This window comes from Hippocampus guttulatus, chromosome 8, assembly GCF_054856545.1.
Source record: "Hippocampus guttulatus isolate MCC_2025c chromosome 8, RoL_Hgut_1.0, whole genome shotgun sequence".
In the NCBI taxonomy this organism is placed as follows: Eukaryota; Metazoa; Chordata; class Actinopteri; order Syngnathiformes; family Syngnathidae; genus Hippocampus; species Hippocampus guttulatus.
In genome coordinates this window covers 1,954,090-1,973,035 of record NC_141268.1, presented here as the reverse complement: position 1 = coordinate 1,973,035, position 18,946 = coordinate 1,954,090, and the positions used below count along the sequence as shown (strand labels likewise).

The 18,946-nt window shown below is 41.4% G+C and overlaps 1 protein-coding gene across 1 annotated transcript; it reads right to left on the bottom strand.

Moving 5' to 3' along the window:
• Positions 1–334: 334 nt before the first annotated feature.
• Positions 335–18,819, bottom strand: slc2a10 (solute carrier family 2 member 10). Its single transcript, XM_086118634.1, has 7 exons — positions 18,737–18,819; positions 18,519–18,645; positions 13,981–14,051; positions 6,487–7,716; positions 3,983–4,105; positions 560–695; positions 335–489 (listed from the first exon to the last, which is right to left on the bottom strand). Exons 3-7 carry the CDS (start codon positions 13,982–13,984, stop codon positions 402–404), a joined length of 1,581 nt encoding a protein of 526 aa, XP_085974760.1. The 5' UTR covers positions 13,985–14,051; positions 18,519–18,645; positions 18,737–18,819; the 3' UTR covers positions 335–401.
• Between the last annotated feature and the right edge of the window lie 127 nt (positions 18,820–18,946).

Below are 18,946 nucleotides of genomic sequence, written 5' to 3'. Positions count from 1 at the left end.
TCGTTGCGAGGCAAGAGCAGAGAAAAATATTTCATATAACGCAAAACAGGGTGTTTTTTCGTTGTATGGGGGGCAGTAAAGTGGGAATGGTGTTAATGCAGATAGATTTTTTCACACTAGGGGGCATTTTCGCCTATGCAGGTTTCGTTGTAGAGGAGTTTCACTGTAGTGGTTCTGAAAAGACGTGACAAATCCAATGCAACCATATGCCCGAACTGTATTTGCTGCTACGGTTGTAATACTTAACAAGACAACCATTTCTTTAAAACAAACAAAATAAAAAAAAACCCAGTGCATTTTAAGTGTTGGGATGGGAGAAAGAATGCACCAATGGTCAAATAAAACGCAGCCCTGTGTGTTTATTGTGAAAACCTGCTGATAAGTGATCCTTATTCAAACATTCAGCTGCTTAATTGACAGACTCTTTGGTATTCTCGAGGGGAATTTCTTCGTCTGATGACATCACAGCATGCCAAATTGTTGTGAAACCTAGGGCAAAAGCACACCCGTGTTTTAGTCTTCCGTCTGATATGACAACGTATGACAGTAAAGAAAGTACCTTTTCAAACGCAGTTCCCTGTCTATCTCCTCCAGTGTCTTGCCTTTGGTTTCTGGTAACATGAAGTAGAAGAAAACTGCAGCCACCATTGCGGTTATCCCATACAGAAGAAAAGTTCCAGACAAACCCATTGCATCTGGTGATACAAACAAACAAGCCAGTGTTTCCAACATTGATTGTGCCACGGCATATACTTTGCACACCATCTCATCCATTCTATTTCTACATTGCCCGTCCTCACTTGGTGAGCTGGAGCCGATCCCATCTTACTTTGGCCGAGAGGCAGGGGGCACCCTGGACTGTGCACCAGCCAATTGCACACACAGTTGGGGTAAAAAAAAAAAAAAAACAGCAGTTCAACAAAACAAACCAGCTCGATCATTGTTTTGGGAAGAAATTACATAACTACATGACAAATAATTTAAGTCATTGATAGCCAACCGATTCAACATTCATGATCCACAAACTGAAGGTCCATGTTTAACAAAACAACAGCAGGGTGGATTTTAGATAGTGCTGTCGTTCAGGGGTTGAACGATACTGAATATATAACATTTGATGGCAACCCCCCCACCCCCCACCCACACACACACACATTGTGATTTAATGAGAATATCTTTTCATGGACTTCTTCACATTTTTTAACAAACAAGCAATAAATTAATCTGTATTACATCCAACAATATCAGATATACATAAATGTTTTGGTCTGATTGGTTAGGCTTACACTAAAATAAGTGCAAATTAATCATTCATTAATATGCAAGACGACATCAATGATATCAAAAACCGCCAACTCGAGCGTCTCTACAAGAAAACCGGTCTCACCATCCATAAGGACATACACCACCCAGATCACTCAATATAAGGACCTAATTGCACAAACCAAATCCAGCTACTACTCATCCTCTCCAACAAAGGAAACTCAAGAACTCTCTTCTCTGTCATGAACAAAATCCTCCAGCCACCAAATTCTCTCCCCTCCACCTGTACTCCACAGCAACCTGCAACTCCATAATGGAGTACTTCAATGGCATAATCCTTAAGATTCATCATCACCTCCATCAAAACCTGCCAGCTCCCTCCCCACCTGAACCTCCTTCTCCTTGTCATCCCTTCTCCAGTTTTGTTGCACCCACGACTGCTGAAATATCCAACCTCATACACAAATCCAAGCCCACCACCTGCCAGCTTGATCCCCTCCCTTCATCCCTCGTCAAATCCTGCCTCCCTTCCCTGCTTCCCCTCATATCTGCCATTATACACTCCTCACTTTCTTCTGGAATTGTCCCATCACTTTTCCAAACCGCTGCTGTTACCCCCATACTAAAAAAACACGGTTCAGACCCCAATAACTTTGATGACCTCCGCCCCATCTCCAACTTTCCATTTATCTCTAAAATCCTTGAAAAAACTGTTGCTGCTCAACTCCGCTCCCACCCATCCCTCCACTCCCTCTATGAACCTTTTGAATCTGGTTTCCGCCCCCGCCACAGCACAGAGACCGCCGTAATCCAAATTGTAAACGATCTCCTCATAGCAGCTGATTCTGGTTTAGTCTCCATTCTCATCCTCTTAGACCTGAGTGCCGCCTTTGACACCATCTCTCACCCTATCCTCCTCAATAGACTCTCCTCCATCTCCCACACTCCCCTCAGTTGGTTCCATTCCTACCTCACCGGCCGCACTCAGTTTGTCCAGCTCAAATCCTTCACTTCACAGCTCTCCCCAGTCACCACAGGGATCTGTCCTAGGGCCCCTTCTCTTCATCATCTACCTCCTGCCTCTTGGTCATATCCTCCGCAAATTCAATATCCACTTTCACTGCTTTGCTGATGACACCCAGCTCTACCTTTCCTGCAAACCAAACTCCATACTCCCACCCCCCTCCCTCACCTCTTGCCTCTCCGAACTCAAAACATGGTTCACAACAAACTTTCTTAAATTAAATTCTGATAAAACTGAAATCCTCCTTCTTGGCACCAAATCCACTTTATCTAAAGTAAACAGTTTCTCCCTCAACATTGACAGTTCCTCAGTGTCCCCTCCCCTCAGTTTAAGAGTCTGGGTGTCATCCTTGATAGCATGCTCACCTTCCAGTCACATATCTACACCATCACCTGCACTGCTTATTTCCACCTCAGCAATATTAACAGACTTTGCCCTTCCCTCACCCCCCGGACCACTGCTATTCTTGTCCACAGTCTTGTCACATCCCGCTTAGATACAATACATCCTGATTTATATAGCACTTTCACATCAGCTGCAGCTGTCACAAAGCGCTTCACAAAACAGTTAACATAAAGTAAAATAATAATTTATAAACACAACACATAACATAAAACACGGACAGTCGTGCAATCCTAACCACTTTTGCCTCATACGCTTTGTTGTTAAAAGCAGTTGCAACCCTCTCCTCTTCGGCCTACCTCAAAAGTCTCTCTATAAAATCCAGCTGGTTCAAAACGCCTCTGCTCGCATCATTACAAAAACACCCTCCCAGCAGCACACCACCCCCGTCCTTCAGCAGCTCCACTGGCTTCCTGTCCAATACCGCATCAACTACAACCTGCTCCTTTATACATATATGGCCATCCACAACCTGGCCCCTCCCTACCTGTCCGACCTTCTTCAGGTGCATACCCCCACTCGCTCCCTCAGATCTTCGTCCTCCCTCCGCATGTCAGTGCCCCCTGCCCACCCCTCAGCACTATGGGAGCCAGAGCCTTCAGCCGCGCTGCTCCAAAGCTCTGGAACAATCTACCTCCGGACCTCCAAAACTGTACACCTCTCTCCACTTTCAAGTCCCGTCTAAAAACACACTTGTTCAGGACTGCCTACAACACATAATTCTTCCATTTCCTTTGTTTTGTGATTTTATGTCGTGTTTTTATAAAATATTTCTCTTGTTTATTTTTACATCGTATTGTCTGTACAGTGTCCTTGGGGGGCATGAAAGGCACTTTTAAATAAAATGTATTATTATTATATGATATGTAAACATGTGGATCCGCCTGACAAAAATAAAACAACTATATCAATCTATTAAAACACAGTGAAGAAGTAGTTAACACATCCGCCAGACAGTACAGAGGTCCATGGTTCAATTCCAGGCTTTGACTTTCCTATGAGGAGTTTGCTTATTCTCCCCGTGTGTGCCTGTGGAGGTTTCTCCCGGTTTTCCTCCCACATTCCAAAAACCCGCGTGGTACGTTAATGGAACACACCAATTGTCCTTACGTGTGATTGTGTGCATTGGTTGTTCGTCTATGTGTGCCATGCAATTGGGTAGCAACAGATTTAGGGTGGAAACTGTCTGCTGCCCAAAAACAGCTGGAATATGGTCCAGCACGCTCACAACCCTCTCTCTCACTCACACATGCACACACGTACACAAGCTCGCATGCACGCACACAAGCTTACTGAAAACATCCAGGAAGGTGAAGGCAACCAAGAGGTGGGCAATCCAGTTGAAGCAGCTGGTGAATGAGAAGGCTCTTCCTCTGACAGCAGCGGGAAATATCTCACTGAGGAGGAGCCAGGTCACTGCAGCAAACAAACAAGAGCTTTTCTTTTCTGTGTTTACAACATACATTCAGTCAACAAGTCGTTGGGCAATGAAAGAGTAGTTATGACAGTATGTTTTCAGGACAGCATTTTCAAAAGAGCATGCTATTCATGCTGATAGCAGGCCTGTACAGTGATGCCTTGAGATACAAACCGATTTCTCAGCTTTGACTTGAGAGAAAAAAATAATCCATACAAGCGCTGTACATGGTGACAGTAGCTCACTTCTACTTGCTTCACATTAAGCAACAGTTTGGCATAGTCAACAAAACAGCAAAAAAGAGGCTTTGAGCTGTTTAAAGTCAAACTAAACGTAAAACAATGACACAATGGCAATTAAAACAACCGTGTTAATTTGTCTACAAGTTAAAGCTTAATGCAAACATATAATGTAGGTATGTGTGTTTCCATTAAAAGTGGTCACTCAATGAGCCACAGACATAATTGCACATATTGAATGATGTTCAAGCATTTTTTTTTCATCATGCCACTACACCACTAATGATGACCAGGAACAGGTGTCCTAGTTATAAACACAACTTCAAATTTTCTCGAGAGATCAAGTACACGTGATGTAAGACTTGGAGAATATTTCCTGAATCTGTAGTTGAGAAAAACCCTTCAAATTTTTTTTAGGTAAGGAAATTACCCAAATTCATCCATCCATTCATTTTCCCATCCGCTTTATCCTCACAAGGGTCACAGCGGGGAGACGGGTGGAGGTGCTGGAGCCGATCCTAGCTGTCTCCAGGAAGTAGGCTGGGGGACACCCTGAACTGGTTGCCAGCCAATCACAGGGCACACATCGATGACCATTTGCAATCACAATCACACAGAGGGACAATTTACAGTGTTCCATTAACCTGCAGCGCATGTGTTTGGAATGTGGGAGGAAACAGGGAGATTTGGAAAACATGCAGGACAGCGGCCCTCCAGGACCTGAGTTTCTACACATGGGAGCCATGATATCAAGTTATGATTTCTGTTATGCTGAGATTCACCGAAGGCAGCACAGTGATCGACCGGTTAGCACAGGGGTGTCAACACAGGTCCTGGAGGGCCGCTGCCCTGCATGTTTTCCAAGATTCCCCATTGCAACACACCTGATTCAAATGATCATATCATCAGCAAGCTCTGCAGAAGCCTGACGTTGAACCTGTTCATTTGGATATGGAATACATGCAGGACAGCGGCCCTCCAGGACCTGAGTTTGACACCCCTGGGTTAGCATGTCCGCCGCACTGTGCAGAGGTGCAGGGTTCAATTCCGGCTCAGGCATTCCTATCTGGAGTTTGCACGTTCTCCCCGTGCCTGTGTGGGTTTCCTGCGGGTACTCCAGTTTATTCCCACATTCCAAAAACATGCATGGCATGATAACGGAACACTCTAAATTGTCCCTCGGTGTGATTTTGAGTGTGAATTATTGTTCATGTATGTCCTGCGATTGGCTGGCAATCAGTTCAGGGTGTACCCCGCCTACTGTCAGAAGACAGCGCGGATGGGCTTCAGTACGCCCGGATTCGAAAATGGATGAATGGACGGCTGGATGAGAGTCACCAAACGTTTTGTGTCGAGACTTCAATTAATGAAATAGTATCAACAATAAGAAAGTTCTGAATGTTTGAAACTCGGATTCTACAAAAAGGGTCACAGCTAAAAATTTGACCCACATTGACTGAGCGTTAAGACGTTGGCCACAAATTTATGCCTTTTGACTGCATTTAAACTACCATAACATTTGTCCAGTATATCGCTGGAATCATCTTTAAAAAGATATGTCTGATAATGCCGGTTCCATGCAAGTCAATTAATCATTTAAATTTTACGCAAATACCTAAATAATAGGAACCTTTTAGAAAAAAAGCATTTACATGGCAGTGTTATAATGCTTAAGGAATGTGGTGTCCAAATTACGGCCTGGGGGCCATATGCAGCCAGCCATCTGTTTTTCAGCAGCCATGGCACAAAAAAAAAATATTCAACTAAAACTGACATTTCACATGAAACTGTTATTGTGCGAGTGCACACCATAAGAAGCCGCAATGAATCGCGGTGAATCAAGATGCACAAACTGTTGAATTCTTTACATTCTGTTGAATTGTTACAACACATTTTTCTTTCGAGCTAAAAAAAAAAAAATCATGACAAAGTGTGCTATTTTTTGGTGAGCCTGAAAGGCATTAATGGCATTTTCATTCATTTCACTGGGGACAGATCATTTGAGATACGAGTGTTTTGAATTAAGAGCGTGGTCAGAGGACAAATTTAACTCGCGTCTCAAGGCAACACTGTACATCAAAATAACGCATAGAGCAGGAATAAACTGTCTATCGGAATATAGTCAAGGTAAATATACAAACTTGGCCCAAATCCAACAGAGTAGGCAGTGACAACTGCCATCATGCAGATAAGTATGATCCAGTTGAAAACTTCTTCTATTGCCGGTTCCTGAGGTTTTTCTGCTTTGTTTCCCGCCATTAGTACACCAGCGGCTTGGAGCTTGTGGTTCTCATGGAGAGTTGTGTTAGGAGGTGTGTCATTTCCAGTCGGGAAATGAAGGTGACTCGTCTTGTTGCCAAGTGAATCATCTGAATTACAAGGCCTGGCCACGTTGGTTAGTGAATGTCCACTGAGCAGTGCAATGGACATCAGACAAAAGGCCATGACACAACATCCTCCGATGAGCAAAGGCCTTCTGCCCACTTTGTCTGAAAACACCATGGAGGTAAGAGTGGCGACCACTTTGACCATTCCAATACCGACCGAGGCCAGCACTGCAGAGTTGTCGCTCTGAAATCCTGCAGAGTGAAATATGATGGAGGCATAAAAGAGAACATTTGGCTGGCCGGTGAACTGCTGAAAAAGCACCAGTCCCAGCCCGATGATGGTGCGGGTCCTCATGTTGTCTTTCCGCTGGAAAAGGTACATGATATTATATTGCAGATTCTTGCCTTCCTGGGTGCCATTTGAGCAAGCTTCGTCTTGGGTTTCCATAGCAGCCATAAGGGCTGTTTCAGAATGAATACATCGCGTCTCAGTGTTCGACGGAAGGAACCATACAGAGACAAGTTGAATCAATGTTGGTATGAGAGCCAAGCCGAACATCCACTTCCACCCACTTTGTAAATTAAACAAAACATAGTTCGTGATGTAAGCAAGAAGGATGCCCACAGTAATGCCAGCTTCATACAGCGTTACCAAAAAGCCCCGACGCTCCGGGGTTACCATTTCTGATACAAAGATGCAGCAGGACATGGAGGACTGGCACATGGCGAAGCCCACTGTGAACCTGCCAAGTAAAAGGGTTTGGTAGGAGCTAATAAGCAGGATGAGACTTCCAGTCAGCATTAAGACAATGCTGAGCAGGATGGACTTTTTGCAGCCATAACGGTCGATCAAGCTTCCTCCCAGCAGGGAGGCTAGCAGAGCTCCGATTAATAAGGAGCTGACCAGTGCCTCTTGCTGGATGCAGCTGAGTCCGAACTCAGCCTTGAGCTGCAGCAAAGCACCAGAGATGATGCCCAGTTCGTAACCGAAAACCAGACCTCCCAGCGATGACACCGCACTGGCCAACAGGAGGGTCGAGCAACCTAGGAGGTTGAACAAATGCACAAAAAAGCTCAACAACAGACGCTTTCTATCATACAATACCGTGGTACCTCTACTGACAACTTTTCTTCATACGACATTTTCAAGTTACGAAACGCCTCAACAGGAAATAATTTCAAAGGATTGTTAAAAGCCGACAAAAGCAAACGTCCTTGGATCAGTTCTGTACAAAACGCCAGGCAAAAAAAAAAAAAAGACTGCACAGAGAACACAAAACGATGAGGACGGTGTTAAAAATTAAATGACTTTTTTTTTTACACTGTTATTTGTTTTTTACATTATGCACAACTCTCTTTTATTGTGCAATAATCTAATAGTAACATGTATTTCTTATATATATTTTGATGCATTTTTATGCTTTATAAAACATTTATGTCTGAATTTTGGGGGGCTTGGATCGGATTAGGGCATTTACATGGAAAACGCGTCTCAATTTACAAAATGTTCTAGTTAAGAAATTTCTTCCAGAACCAATTAATTTCCTAAGTAGAGGTACCACTGTACGTGCATTTACACGAAGCAGTTAGATGGGGAATTCATGAATGCAACCGTTTACAACTCAATTATTAGGAAAAAAAGTGTGGATGGATACAATGGCTGTGAAACACCGTCAAATCAAATTTATTGATATAATCCTTAATCACAAGAGTCTCAAACCTTCAGTGATCTTAACCCCCGAAGAGCGAAAGGAAAAACTCAAAAACCTCATATGGGGAAAAAAATTAACCTTTTGAAAAGAGACCAAGTAATGAAACAGCAAATGATGCTCTATCATGTCAAGTTGAAACTGTTTGATTTCTGGGGCATTCAGAATTTCACGACACCTCTTTATGAAAATGGAATGTCAGTCACTTATTTTCTTGTACATTCTCTAGTACGGACTCATGTTTGTGCTGTCCAATCCTTCCTGATAAAAAGAATTTCCCTATGTGGGAAATGAGCATGGTGCGTGTCCTTTATGAACATGCAAGTATGTGAACAAAATACATGTGTACCAACACAAGCAATGAAATGCAAAAATATATGCTCCTAACACTGTTTATAACACAAAAGCTGCAGTACAATATACTGTACAGGTATATGAACAAAATACAGGATAACAAATTTAGGACTATTTGCTCTAAAATGAGACGAGTAACAGACCCGGTGGCTTTTCTTTCCACTATCTCACTGTCTCTAACTCGACCTCCCCTCGATCGCCACCTAAGACAGCATTGCTCAGCTGATGTCATGCAATGAACTTTTAAAGACAGCCACGGAACGCTTAGTAGTCCTCGATGGCCATAGTTAGCGCGATGGAACTCGCCTTCTCTCTAATTAGTGCTCCAGTTAGCGTAAGGTTTTTAGCATGATAACAAGTAAAGCATTCCAGGAAACGTTCATTTATTTGACTGTCCGTCGAGCCACAAGTAATTTACTCTGAGCAGCTAATCGGATGCATTCCACTCTATCTTCCACGGATCTAGCTACAGTATCTACACACATAGATGTGAGGTCCCTCTTGGCCAATCGGAGGCCAGGATGAAGCTCGGTGAGCCAATGGCACAGCAGCTATGAGTATGTTGCGTTCAGGAAACTCGGAGCTGTGAACGAAATAAAAATCATTTACTCTTCCAGGCAAACTCATGCTAATAGAGTCACTTACATGTCACCGTTTTATATTCAATGAGAGTACCATCGACACCATCAGCCACTCCATCCTACTCTCTCGCCTACAATCCCTAAACATCACCGACAAAGTCCTCACCTGGCTTCACTCATATCTCACAGTCAGGAAACAATTCATACATATCAACAACTACTCTTCCTACACTGCCCCACTCTCCCAAGGTGTCCCCCAGGGTTCTGTGGGGAGCAGGGCTATATGCCCATTTAGTATGGTAAAGCCAAGCTTATACAAATCAACACTCCTCACAACCAACCAATAATGGGGTGCATGAAAATAACAATTATTCACTTTGCCAGTACACAGCAAATAATGAGAGGTATTGTGTTGAGGCACAGGAACTCTTTTATTTTGTTAAGTTGTGCCTGCTTAATAATAGAAATAGCCCTTTTAGGGAAACAAGACATTTTTACTTGAACTTTGTTAAACAGTAGTTGTCTTTTGTTCCCTTAATTTAACAAAAACAAAACAAAATACTAATATTACCAAAATAAATACTAAACATGAAAACAAAAATATCCTTTTCATTTGTACAATTCCCCTTTTCACATCCCCTCTGAAATCACTGAAAAATATATCAGAAGAGGAGTTAAGAACCATTTTAAATACTGACACAAGGGAGCACAGGAATGTGCAGTGCTGTTCTTCCACTAAAGCTGAATGCAATGTCTGAGGCATGCAAATATTGTTTGAGGACGCCATTGTGATGTTCATTTACCATGTTGCGGTGTTCGGCTGTTAAACAGCTGCAAAGATCCCCGGGTAGACGGGAGCAGAACTGCACACAATCGAAACCTCCCGCGATTCGTTTTGTCTAATTGTCTGTGTGCGGCTCTCCTGGGCTGAAGCTGTGAGCACACTGTCATCCATTTTGAATGCGTGTGTATTGGGATAGACGCGTGCTGACACTTATGTATGGGCACACCTTAAGTTCAGAGTAGCCAATCAGCGCATCGTTATCGCCGACATGCCCTGCTCAGCCAGGGTCTCCTGTTAGTCAAACATTATACACACAAAGTCGCGCTGCTGCGGTCCTCTGCATTACATCTGTTAGTGCACGCAAAGAATACAATGGATAATTTTAACAAGCAGATTATAGTCCAAAAATATAAAATGTATAACGTAAAAATCACTATAATTTTTTATTTTATACAATTTGCCGAGGGTCCGGACAGAGGAGGTCCGGACAGAGGAGGTCGGCGGTCCGTTCGTGGATCGCGGTCCGCCAGTTGAGGAAGACTGGTTTATGGTGTAAAATAGTTGAAAAAAATGCTTTTAAAAAAGTTGTTTTAGAGACTTGGAACGAATTTTTTACATTGATTCTAATGGGAAACATTTTTTCGGTTTTCGAACAGCCTTCCGGAACGGATTATGGTCGAAAACCGAGGTTTGACTGTATCCCTTTTTATGTGTTGGCTTCCTGTTGAGGGTGGGGAAACAACTGTCAGTCACAGCCTGAAGCGGACATTGATTGGCTGTCATTATGTTTGGGCTGGTTTAGCATAAACTGATTGGCTCCCATTGGATTTGGTTTTACTACTTCCACTTGCTTTCTTTGGTGCCATGCAGAAATAACAGTCCAATTTGCATCGATCTTAACAAACACGTCTGCTTTTTAAAAAATCTATATTGAACACATCTGCTCACAATGGACGCACAATGGACGCTCTTTTTAAAAATAAAATTGAACACGTCTGCTCACTGGACGCTCTTTTTTTTTAAATCTTTGAACAAGTCTGCTCACAATGGACGTTCTTTCTTTTTTTTTTTTTTTAAATCTTTATTGAACACGTCTGCTCACAATGGAGGCGTCACTTCTTCGTCAACCCGAGGAAGCGTCACTTCCTCATGGAAGGAAGTCGAGAGAAGTCGAGTGGCGCATTCAAATGTGCTCAGTTTGATCGAGAACTGAATTTTGGTTGTAATCCGAGGCATAAAAAAATCGAAATTTTTGGTCGAAAATCGATTTGGTCGAGAACAGAGACGTTCGAAAACCGAGGTTTGACTGTACTTCTTGCTTGGCTCTCGACGAAGGCGGACGCTTTTGCTTTCTGCTCCTGTCCCCCCATCCGCACCCCCACCTCCACCCTTCCCTGCTCGCCACTCAGTCCATGTGCTGTCTTTGTCTGACTTTTCCTAGCCTCCTGTCGTATTTTCATCCTAAAAACAAACATGGAATTGGTTGGCTGGTCTCTCGATGCCATCGACAAAATTTTCTCGATGAGAAGAGCAGGCAGTGGGGAGCCTACTTGCCCCTCGGGGACTTTTGCTGCTGGGCACACCCTAGATCCTTGGAGGAAGCGGAGAATGGTGTGCCTGTCAACACTGTCCGTTGAGGATGTGGATGACATCTACATTATCGGCCTTCCGATAAAAGGTATGCTGCTGTCTGGTGTTAGCAGTTTCCTGATCTATCGCAAAATTCAACCGACGGGAGCGGCTCTTTTGGAAGTGAAGAGGCTGCTGGTCTAAGGATGGCATAGTGCGGATGTCCAACACTCAGACTCAGACTGTACTCAACCACAAACTGTTGCGGTTTTGGAGCGTCTCTGCAAGATGGTCAAGAACTTGGAGAAACTGGAATCCGTGCTCAAATATTGACAGAAATCACGGATTTGGCTGATCGACGCCACTAAAGAGACATAAGCCACGGACTCAAGTCTGTCTTAAATTCTTGGGCAGCCTGCTACCAAAACAACATCTGCTATCTCGACCTTCCCCTGATGAAAGTATGCACGGAAGCTAGTCCCCAACCATCACCCCCTTCTTCATACATTCCCTTGTTTCACCGTCTTCATTGTTTATGTCTTGTGACCTGTTGTAACTGTCATATGCTTGTGCAGGAGTTTTTTGCCTAACTCAAATTATCCTCAAAATGAGGGTAGTTCGAGCGTGGGTTTTTTTTCTCCCCCTCTCCCTCCCTTGTGGTTTCTTTCTGACTTCCGGGTTGAGTGAACGCTGGCGCGTTTTGGCTGCCGCTGCTCAACCCGTATTGTTTGGTGTTTTTTGTTATTGTAAAGTGTCCTTGGGTGTCTTGAAAGGCGCTTATAAATAAAATGTATTATTATTATTACATGTATGAGAAAAAGGCAACCCACCTACAGAAACAATAAAGTTAGAGATTAAAATTTAGATTAACGTGATTAACAAAAACATAACGCGCTAAATATGACTGTAATTAATTATTCGCAATTCACGTGATAAATTCACACCTCAAAATACAAATGCTGTTTTTTTTTCTATCCTCAATACATAACGAATAAATTCCGTTGCTCCCCAACTGCAGCTTCTTTCTGATGATTCCAAAATTCCTTGTTTTCTTTTATTTAATTTTTTGTAATGAAATACTGAAAGACCACACCTGCATCGCTTCCCTGCACTTGGGTCCGTAACCCTGCCTAACTCATTTCAGATTTGACTCTTTCCAACACTGTATGTACATACAGTGCAGGGATTAAAGAAAAAAAATGCTGCAATTTGTGCTGTTTGTCTGTATGTATTTTGAGCAGCGGGGAAGAAAAAAAGCAGTGACTACTTGTTGTTTGTGACATGCCCACATCCCCAAGTTAACAAGGGCCCTTTATACCATAAAAATGCATCACGATCAAAAACTGTGATAAATGTACTGGCAGCATGTAAATACAACACTATAATGTTTTATCGAGTTCTAGGCTGTCCATCATGTGAGAGTACGTTGGAAGAAAAGATTTTGTTCCGGTCATTGTATTTTGGGTCCACGAAGGTACATGTGAAAATTTATAGCTGTAGTTAAGCTTATGCTTTGACTGAAACTACTTTTGAAACTAAAATAAGTTCAATTGTTCCACTTTAAAATACAATGTGAACATGTTTAATAAACTCTTCTTTACTCTGCGATGACCGGGTAGTCCACCGTGACCCTTGAACGTAATGACCATACAGGACGGCCAATTTTTCCGTCTTCATTGAAAAAAAAAGTATGCAAAATGTTGGCCACAAATTGAACTTGTTTTTCAAGATGACAATTTTTCAGGCAAAATATATGAGGGTGACATCGGGACTAAACGTTTGTGCAACACGTCTCATCTCAAAACCTTTTGGGTCCTTTAACCAAAAAAAAAGCACGTATCTTTGCAGCTGTTTCAGAGAATCCTTGATCTCCTTTGTCTATTGACAGCTATGCAAATTTAACAAACAGGTATTCAAATGATCATAATAACCGTCCCCATTTCACCTCATGTATAATACCGGTGGTGAGAAGTTCAGGCCAGCAAGAAAACATAATCAGAAGCCTTACCTAAATTTACAACCTAAATTCTATTCCATTTGTTTCATGAAATTGTATTAATTTATACCCAACATTCCATTCTCTTCATTTCAAAATATTTCTGGTTGCAATGCTTTGGACTTATGTATACGGAAGATAGATTACCATTTTTTTTGGTTCAATCAAAGTTTGTGAAGGGGCAGATGTATGTTTCATACATTTATGATAAAACATTTTAGCTTTGCATGGATTTGACGGTGATGGGAATGCATCAAGAAAGATCATTCAAATGTGAATTAAATGAACTTTAAAACGGAAGGAGACATTGTTTACCCATTGCTATCCCGTTATACGTGCTGCGCAGCCATGTCGTTAGGTTCTTCTTAGTTCCAAGGAGACGTTCTCTGTGGAAAAACAAAAAAAATCGATGTATCAATTTAACTTCCACTCTGAGGAAATCTCCAGCGCTTACTCTCCTGGGCTGGTACCCACAGGGAGACAAAATCATGCTTATATCAGACTACAGAGCCCGCAAGAGTGTGGGGCAGCCCCGTCACCATGACAACCCCCTTGTTGATTGCTGTGATTTCATTACTGGCTCCATTTGAGATAATCACAACAAAGTGCAAGGCGGATCTCCATTCACTTAGTTTGCTTGGAATTGAATCAATACACGGACAGAAATCAAATCTGACCTTTCATTGACAGTATCTGATGGGGTTCCACATGTGAAAATCACATGCTTTTGTGGTGTCTGGATAACGTTGGCCCTCCAATATTATGTAGTTAATAAATAAATAAATAAACAAATATATATATATATATTAGAGCTGTCAAACGATTAAAATATTTAATCTAATTAAAAATGCAACTGTCATAATTAACTCAAATTCCCTAAAAATTAATCGTGATTACTCACACATTTTTTATCGTTTCTGAATTTCCTTTTATATTTTTTGTCCTATTTTTCCCCATTTTAATGCTCTCATCACCATGGAATCATGAATCAGTTTTCTATGTGCAAAATGCAAATATTTACTGAAATAACAATTTCGATTTTCAATTTTACATGAACATTTTTCACTTGGAGCAGTTATTCACACATAATCTCTCACACAATATTACTGTCCATCAACAACAGCTGCTTTAACAGCTCTTTTATGGAATCAAAACAGAGCAATATAACATTATAAAGTGCACATCTAAGGTAAACTAATACTCAGCCTATAGTGGATTTAAGCCATGGTTGCATACTTCGTTTTTCTCAAGTTTGCTTTGAACACAGCAGTCAGGCTATGTTGATTCTCTTGGTCCTTCTTGCACGCAAGTCTCTGTACGGTTTTGTGTCGACATCATTTCGGATGACTACACTTGGTTCGATGACAACACTGGAGACGTTTTACTTTTAGTGTGGTCGCTGCCACTGCACCGCTGAACTTCACCGTCACTGTCAGACGAACACAGAGAAGCTCCACCTGCTCTATTTATATGGACATGGAACACTGTAACCTTCCACACAAAATAGTTCTCAACAAGTAACAATCGCGTCAGTGGCATACATGGTATACCTGTATGATACACAGAGAGAGAAGAACAGGTAACTTTGGTCTTGTCAGTGGAGCAATCTGGCAACTTTTTAAAAGTAAACTTTCCATTCATAAACTCTTGAAGTATCCGTTTTCGGTGTCTTGCGCTGCCGTGGCTGGCAAAACAAACGTGCGTGGACCTATGCAGCGCGCTTGTTGTTTTGTTTCTGCTTTATTTATTAGTAACGTAACATCCGCTTGTGACGTGTGCCGCGTTAATCTCGCGAGAAAAAATTTAATCCCGTTAAAATTCATTTAATATGCATATGCTAAACTGACAGCTCTAATATATATATATATATATATATATATACATACAGTATATATTTATTTATTTTAATAGAAAGCAAACATGCTGTACTCTTTGTGCAATACAAGGTGCTGATCAAAATTTCAACCTATTTGAAAAACAGAAGGGCAAAGTGCGAATGCATTATTTTTTTGTACAGCTTTCCGTCAAAAAACACAGCCCAAATAGACAATAGAAATGAACATGTATTTTTCAGCCGATTACAAGGCAGCAAACAGTTGTGAGCAGGCTCCAATAGCTATTCTTTTAAAATGTAGCAATGTTGGGGAACGTGACAAAAGAAAGTACACACAAAAAAAAAAGGAGTGAGACTGAGTCTTGGACAGTACTAGCTTTTTTTTCCATGATCTTGTTCACAGCAATCATTTTGATGTGGTAAAAGACTAAACCAGGCCGCACAGTGGTCAGCTGGTTAGCACGTCAGCCTCACAGTGGCAGCCTCACTGTGCAATCCACAGTTCAATTCCAGGCCCGGCCTTCCTGTGTCGAATGTGCATGTCCTCCCTGTGCCTGCGTGGGTTTTCTTTGGGCACTCCAGTATCCGCCCACATTTGAAAAGCAGGCACCGGAGGTTAATTGAACACTCTAAATTGTCCTTCGGTGTGCTTGTGAGCGTGAATGGTTGCTTGTCTATGTGAGCCCTGTGGTTGGCTGCCAATCAATCTCGACAGCTTCTGACTTCGGTAGAAAAAGAATTGACCATCTTAAAAACTGGTGTGACATAAATAAATTACCACTACATTTAAACAAAAGGAAGTTCATTGTTTTTAGCACTAGACCAGCTAAACAGCAAGTTAAAACTATGGTAAATTGAAAGGGAAAGAGTGTATGGAAATAAATTTGTCGGCGTAGTAATTGATGCAACCCTAAGTCGGAAGTCAAACTGTCAAAAGGAAAATGTCAAAAATTGTAGGGATTGTGGACAAAAACAAGGATGAATTTTTAATAAAAAGTCATTCTACATATTATATTGTTCATTATTATTAGCAGACCTACTGTATGAAAATATGGGGAAACATCTAGAAAACAAATACTCTCCGTTTTCAAACATTAAAAAAAAGCAATTAGAATTGTCGATCAATCAAAATATACAGAATCAGGAAATCCACTATTTGTCGAATCAAACTGCCGTGTGAACGCAAGTGGGGCTGCACCGGGGCTTCTCTTTCGTCAGCGGCTTTGTACATGTGAACGCGCCACAAAATTTGCTCCGGTGTAAGATATATCGCAACAAAATACACCGGTGCAGCACCGAAGCAAATGTGTGCCGTGTGAACGCCCCTTGTGTTGCAGGCATATGTGCACACACCTGTGGGTGAAGTTGTATATTTGAGGTGATGATTGTTTCATTTCAAATCACTGCATGAGCACCTTTCAAATCAAAACTAAGAAAAATAAATGCTTCACTTATTAAAATAATTATTAGGGTTAGCTGTTTGCATCAAATTTACATTTTAGAACAATTTGCACTCCCAGTGTGCCAGAGTTCAAACAATTGTTTTATGTTTGTTTTTGCAACAAAGTTAGGGCGAACAGCCTTATTAAGAACAATGATCAACTCTAATTGCCCCACGGAGATAAATAAAGTTTTCTGAATCTGAATCTGAATTAATACGTTGATTTTTTTTCCCATTTCTTTTGGGATACATTACATGATTGACATATTACAAGTACAGTATTGTATTAATATGAAACAAGTCAAAATACACATATAACAAGAGCAAGGGCTAGATACGTTCTTCACTTCTTCCTACTCCCCTTTGAAACATATAAACAGTGCTTAATGATGACCACTCTTTTTTTTTTTTAAAATCTTTTTGCTTCCTATTCAAATATTTGTTGTTGTCCGGTTATATGTTCAATAAACAAACAAACAGTTAACAAACCAGTTCAGGGTGTACCTCGCCTACTGCCCGAAGACAGGAGGGATAGGTTCCAGCACATACGCGTGGGGATAAAGATCCGAAAATGGAGAAATGAAAAAGGTAAATATTGGAGTTGGAATGATTATCTTTATCAATTTAATTGATCAACAAGATGGCATCAATGAAACTGCCCATCTTCCTATCTGTTCATTATCCTACCTAATGACCCAAGAAGTAGTTTACTGACCAATAAACAGATGGACAAATAAATGTGACTCTTTACAATTTTTTTGTTGCTTTTGTTAACTGTTCAGGCTGAACTGCTCCATAAATGAGCCCCGTGAATTATAGCGACCAAATTGAAAACCGTAACATGTCGAAATATGATTAATAATAATAATAATAATAATGCATTTTATTTAAAAGCGCCTTTCATGCCACCCAAGGACACTGTACAGACAATAAGAAAATACAATGTAAAAATTAGTAAACGAGATATTATATAAAAACAGGACATAAAATCATAAAATCATAAAAACATAGGAAATGGAAGAGCTATGTGTTGTAGGCAATCCTGAACAGGTGTGTTTTTAGACGGGACTTGAAAGTGGAAAGAGGATTATTATTGTTTGTAGACGTAGTGGTGGTAGTACTATTATTTGCTATATATAAATCTATCTATCCTAATTCAATAGCGTGGCAACTTGGCATGTCATATCTTAATGGTTTATAAATCAATTAATCATTAATCATGTATTTTTAAAAATGCAAAGAAAAATTGCGAATCATAAAAACACGATGAGACTCATTGTAGCAGCGTGTTTCCGTCTCTCATTGAATTTAGAGTAACTTGTTCAGGTCGTGTCCAAATCACATGATTGCATGAAATTAAAGTTATTAAACTAGAGAACTGACTGGTTCTTCGCTGCAAGTGGGGTAGGCCAATTTCGTCAAAGCGTAAACATTCTCCTCAAAAATGTATTTTCCCAAAATACATCAAACGCAACCTGAGGGCAAGCATGCACACAAACACACGCTGCAGCGATAAGTGCACTTTTAAGTATTTATATTTTGAAGTCCAGTACTGTACGTGTGAGGATCATGACTTACAAGAGTTTGCTCGTGTTGCTCCAAGAATGCGCTACGTGGCATCAGGTGGGTGAAAACACGCCAAGTTGCAGAAAGAGGAGACATTGGATGTTCAGGGGGGGAAAAATCAATAGATGTGGCGTTCCTCCTGTCACACACGGTGCATGTTCCAAAAGTCTTGAGAAAGTTGACTTGTTTGCCTACTCAATGCGTTGAAGATGAACGCTGTTTGTTCTTACAGTGGGTTGTTCCGAGTTGACTCCTGGAATTCACTGCGGTCAAGCCAGCCTCCACTCGCAAAATTGAAGTCAAGTGAGCCGCCACTGTGATTGCCAGTGCTCTGCATTACGGTAGTGTGCCGCCAGCGAGCGGGGTTGGCCACCTTCAAAATAAAAGAGCCACCACTCATGCATAAACGTCATTTGATCGGGTTAAAATAAATCAATAAA

Coding starts and splice junctions, on each gene's coding strand:
- slc2a10 (XM_086118634.1), bottom strand. Junction 4,106..6,486: donor CTCTGTTGGATTTGGGCCAA/GTTTGTATATTT, acceptor TGTTTGCTGCAG/TGACCTGGCTCCTCCTCAGT. Junction 490..559: donor AGGGAACTGCGTTTGAAAAG/GTACTTTCTTTA, acceptor CTTTTGCCCTAG/GTTTCACAACAATTTGGCAT.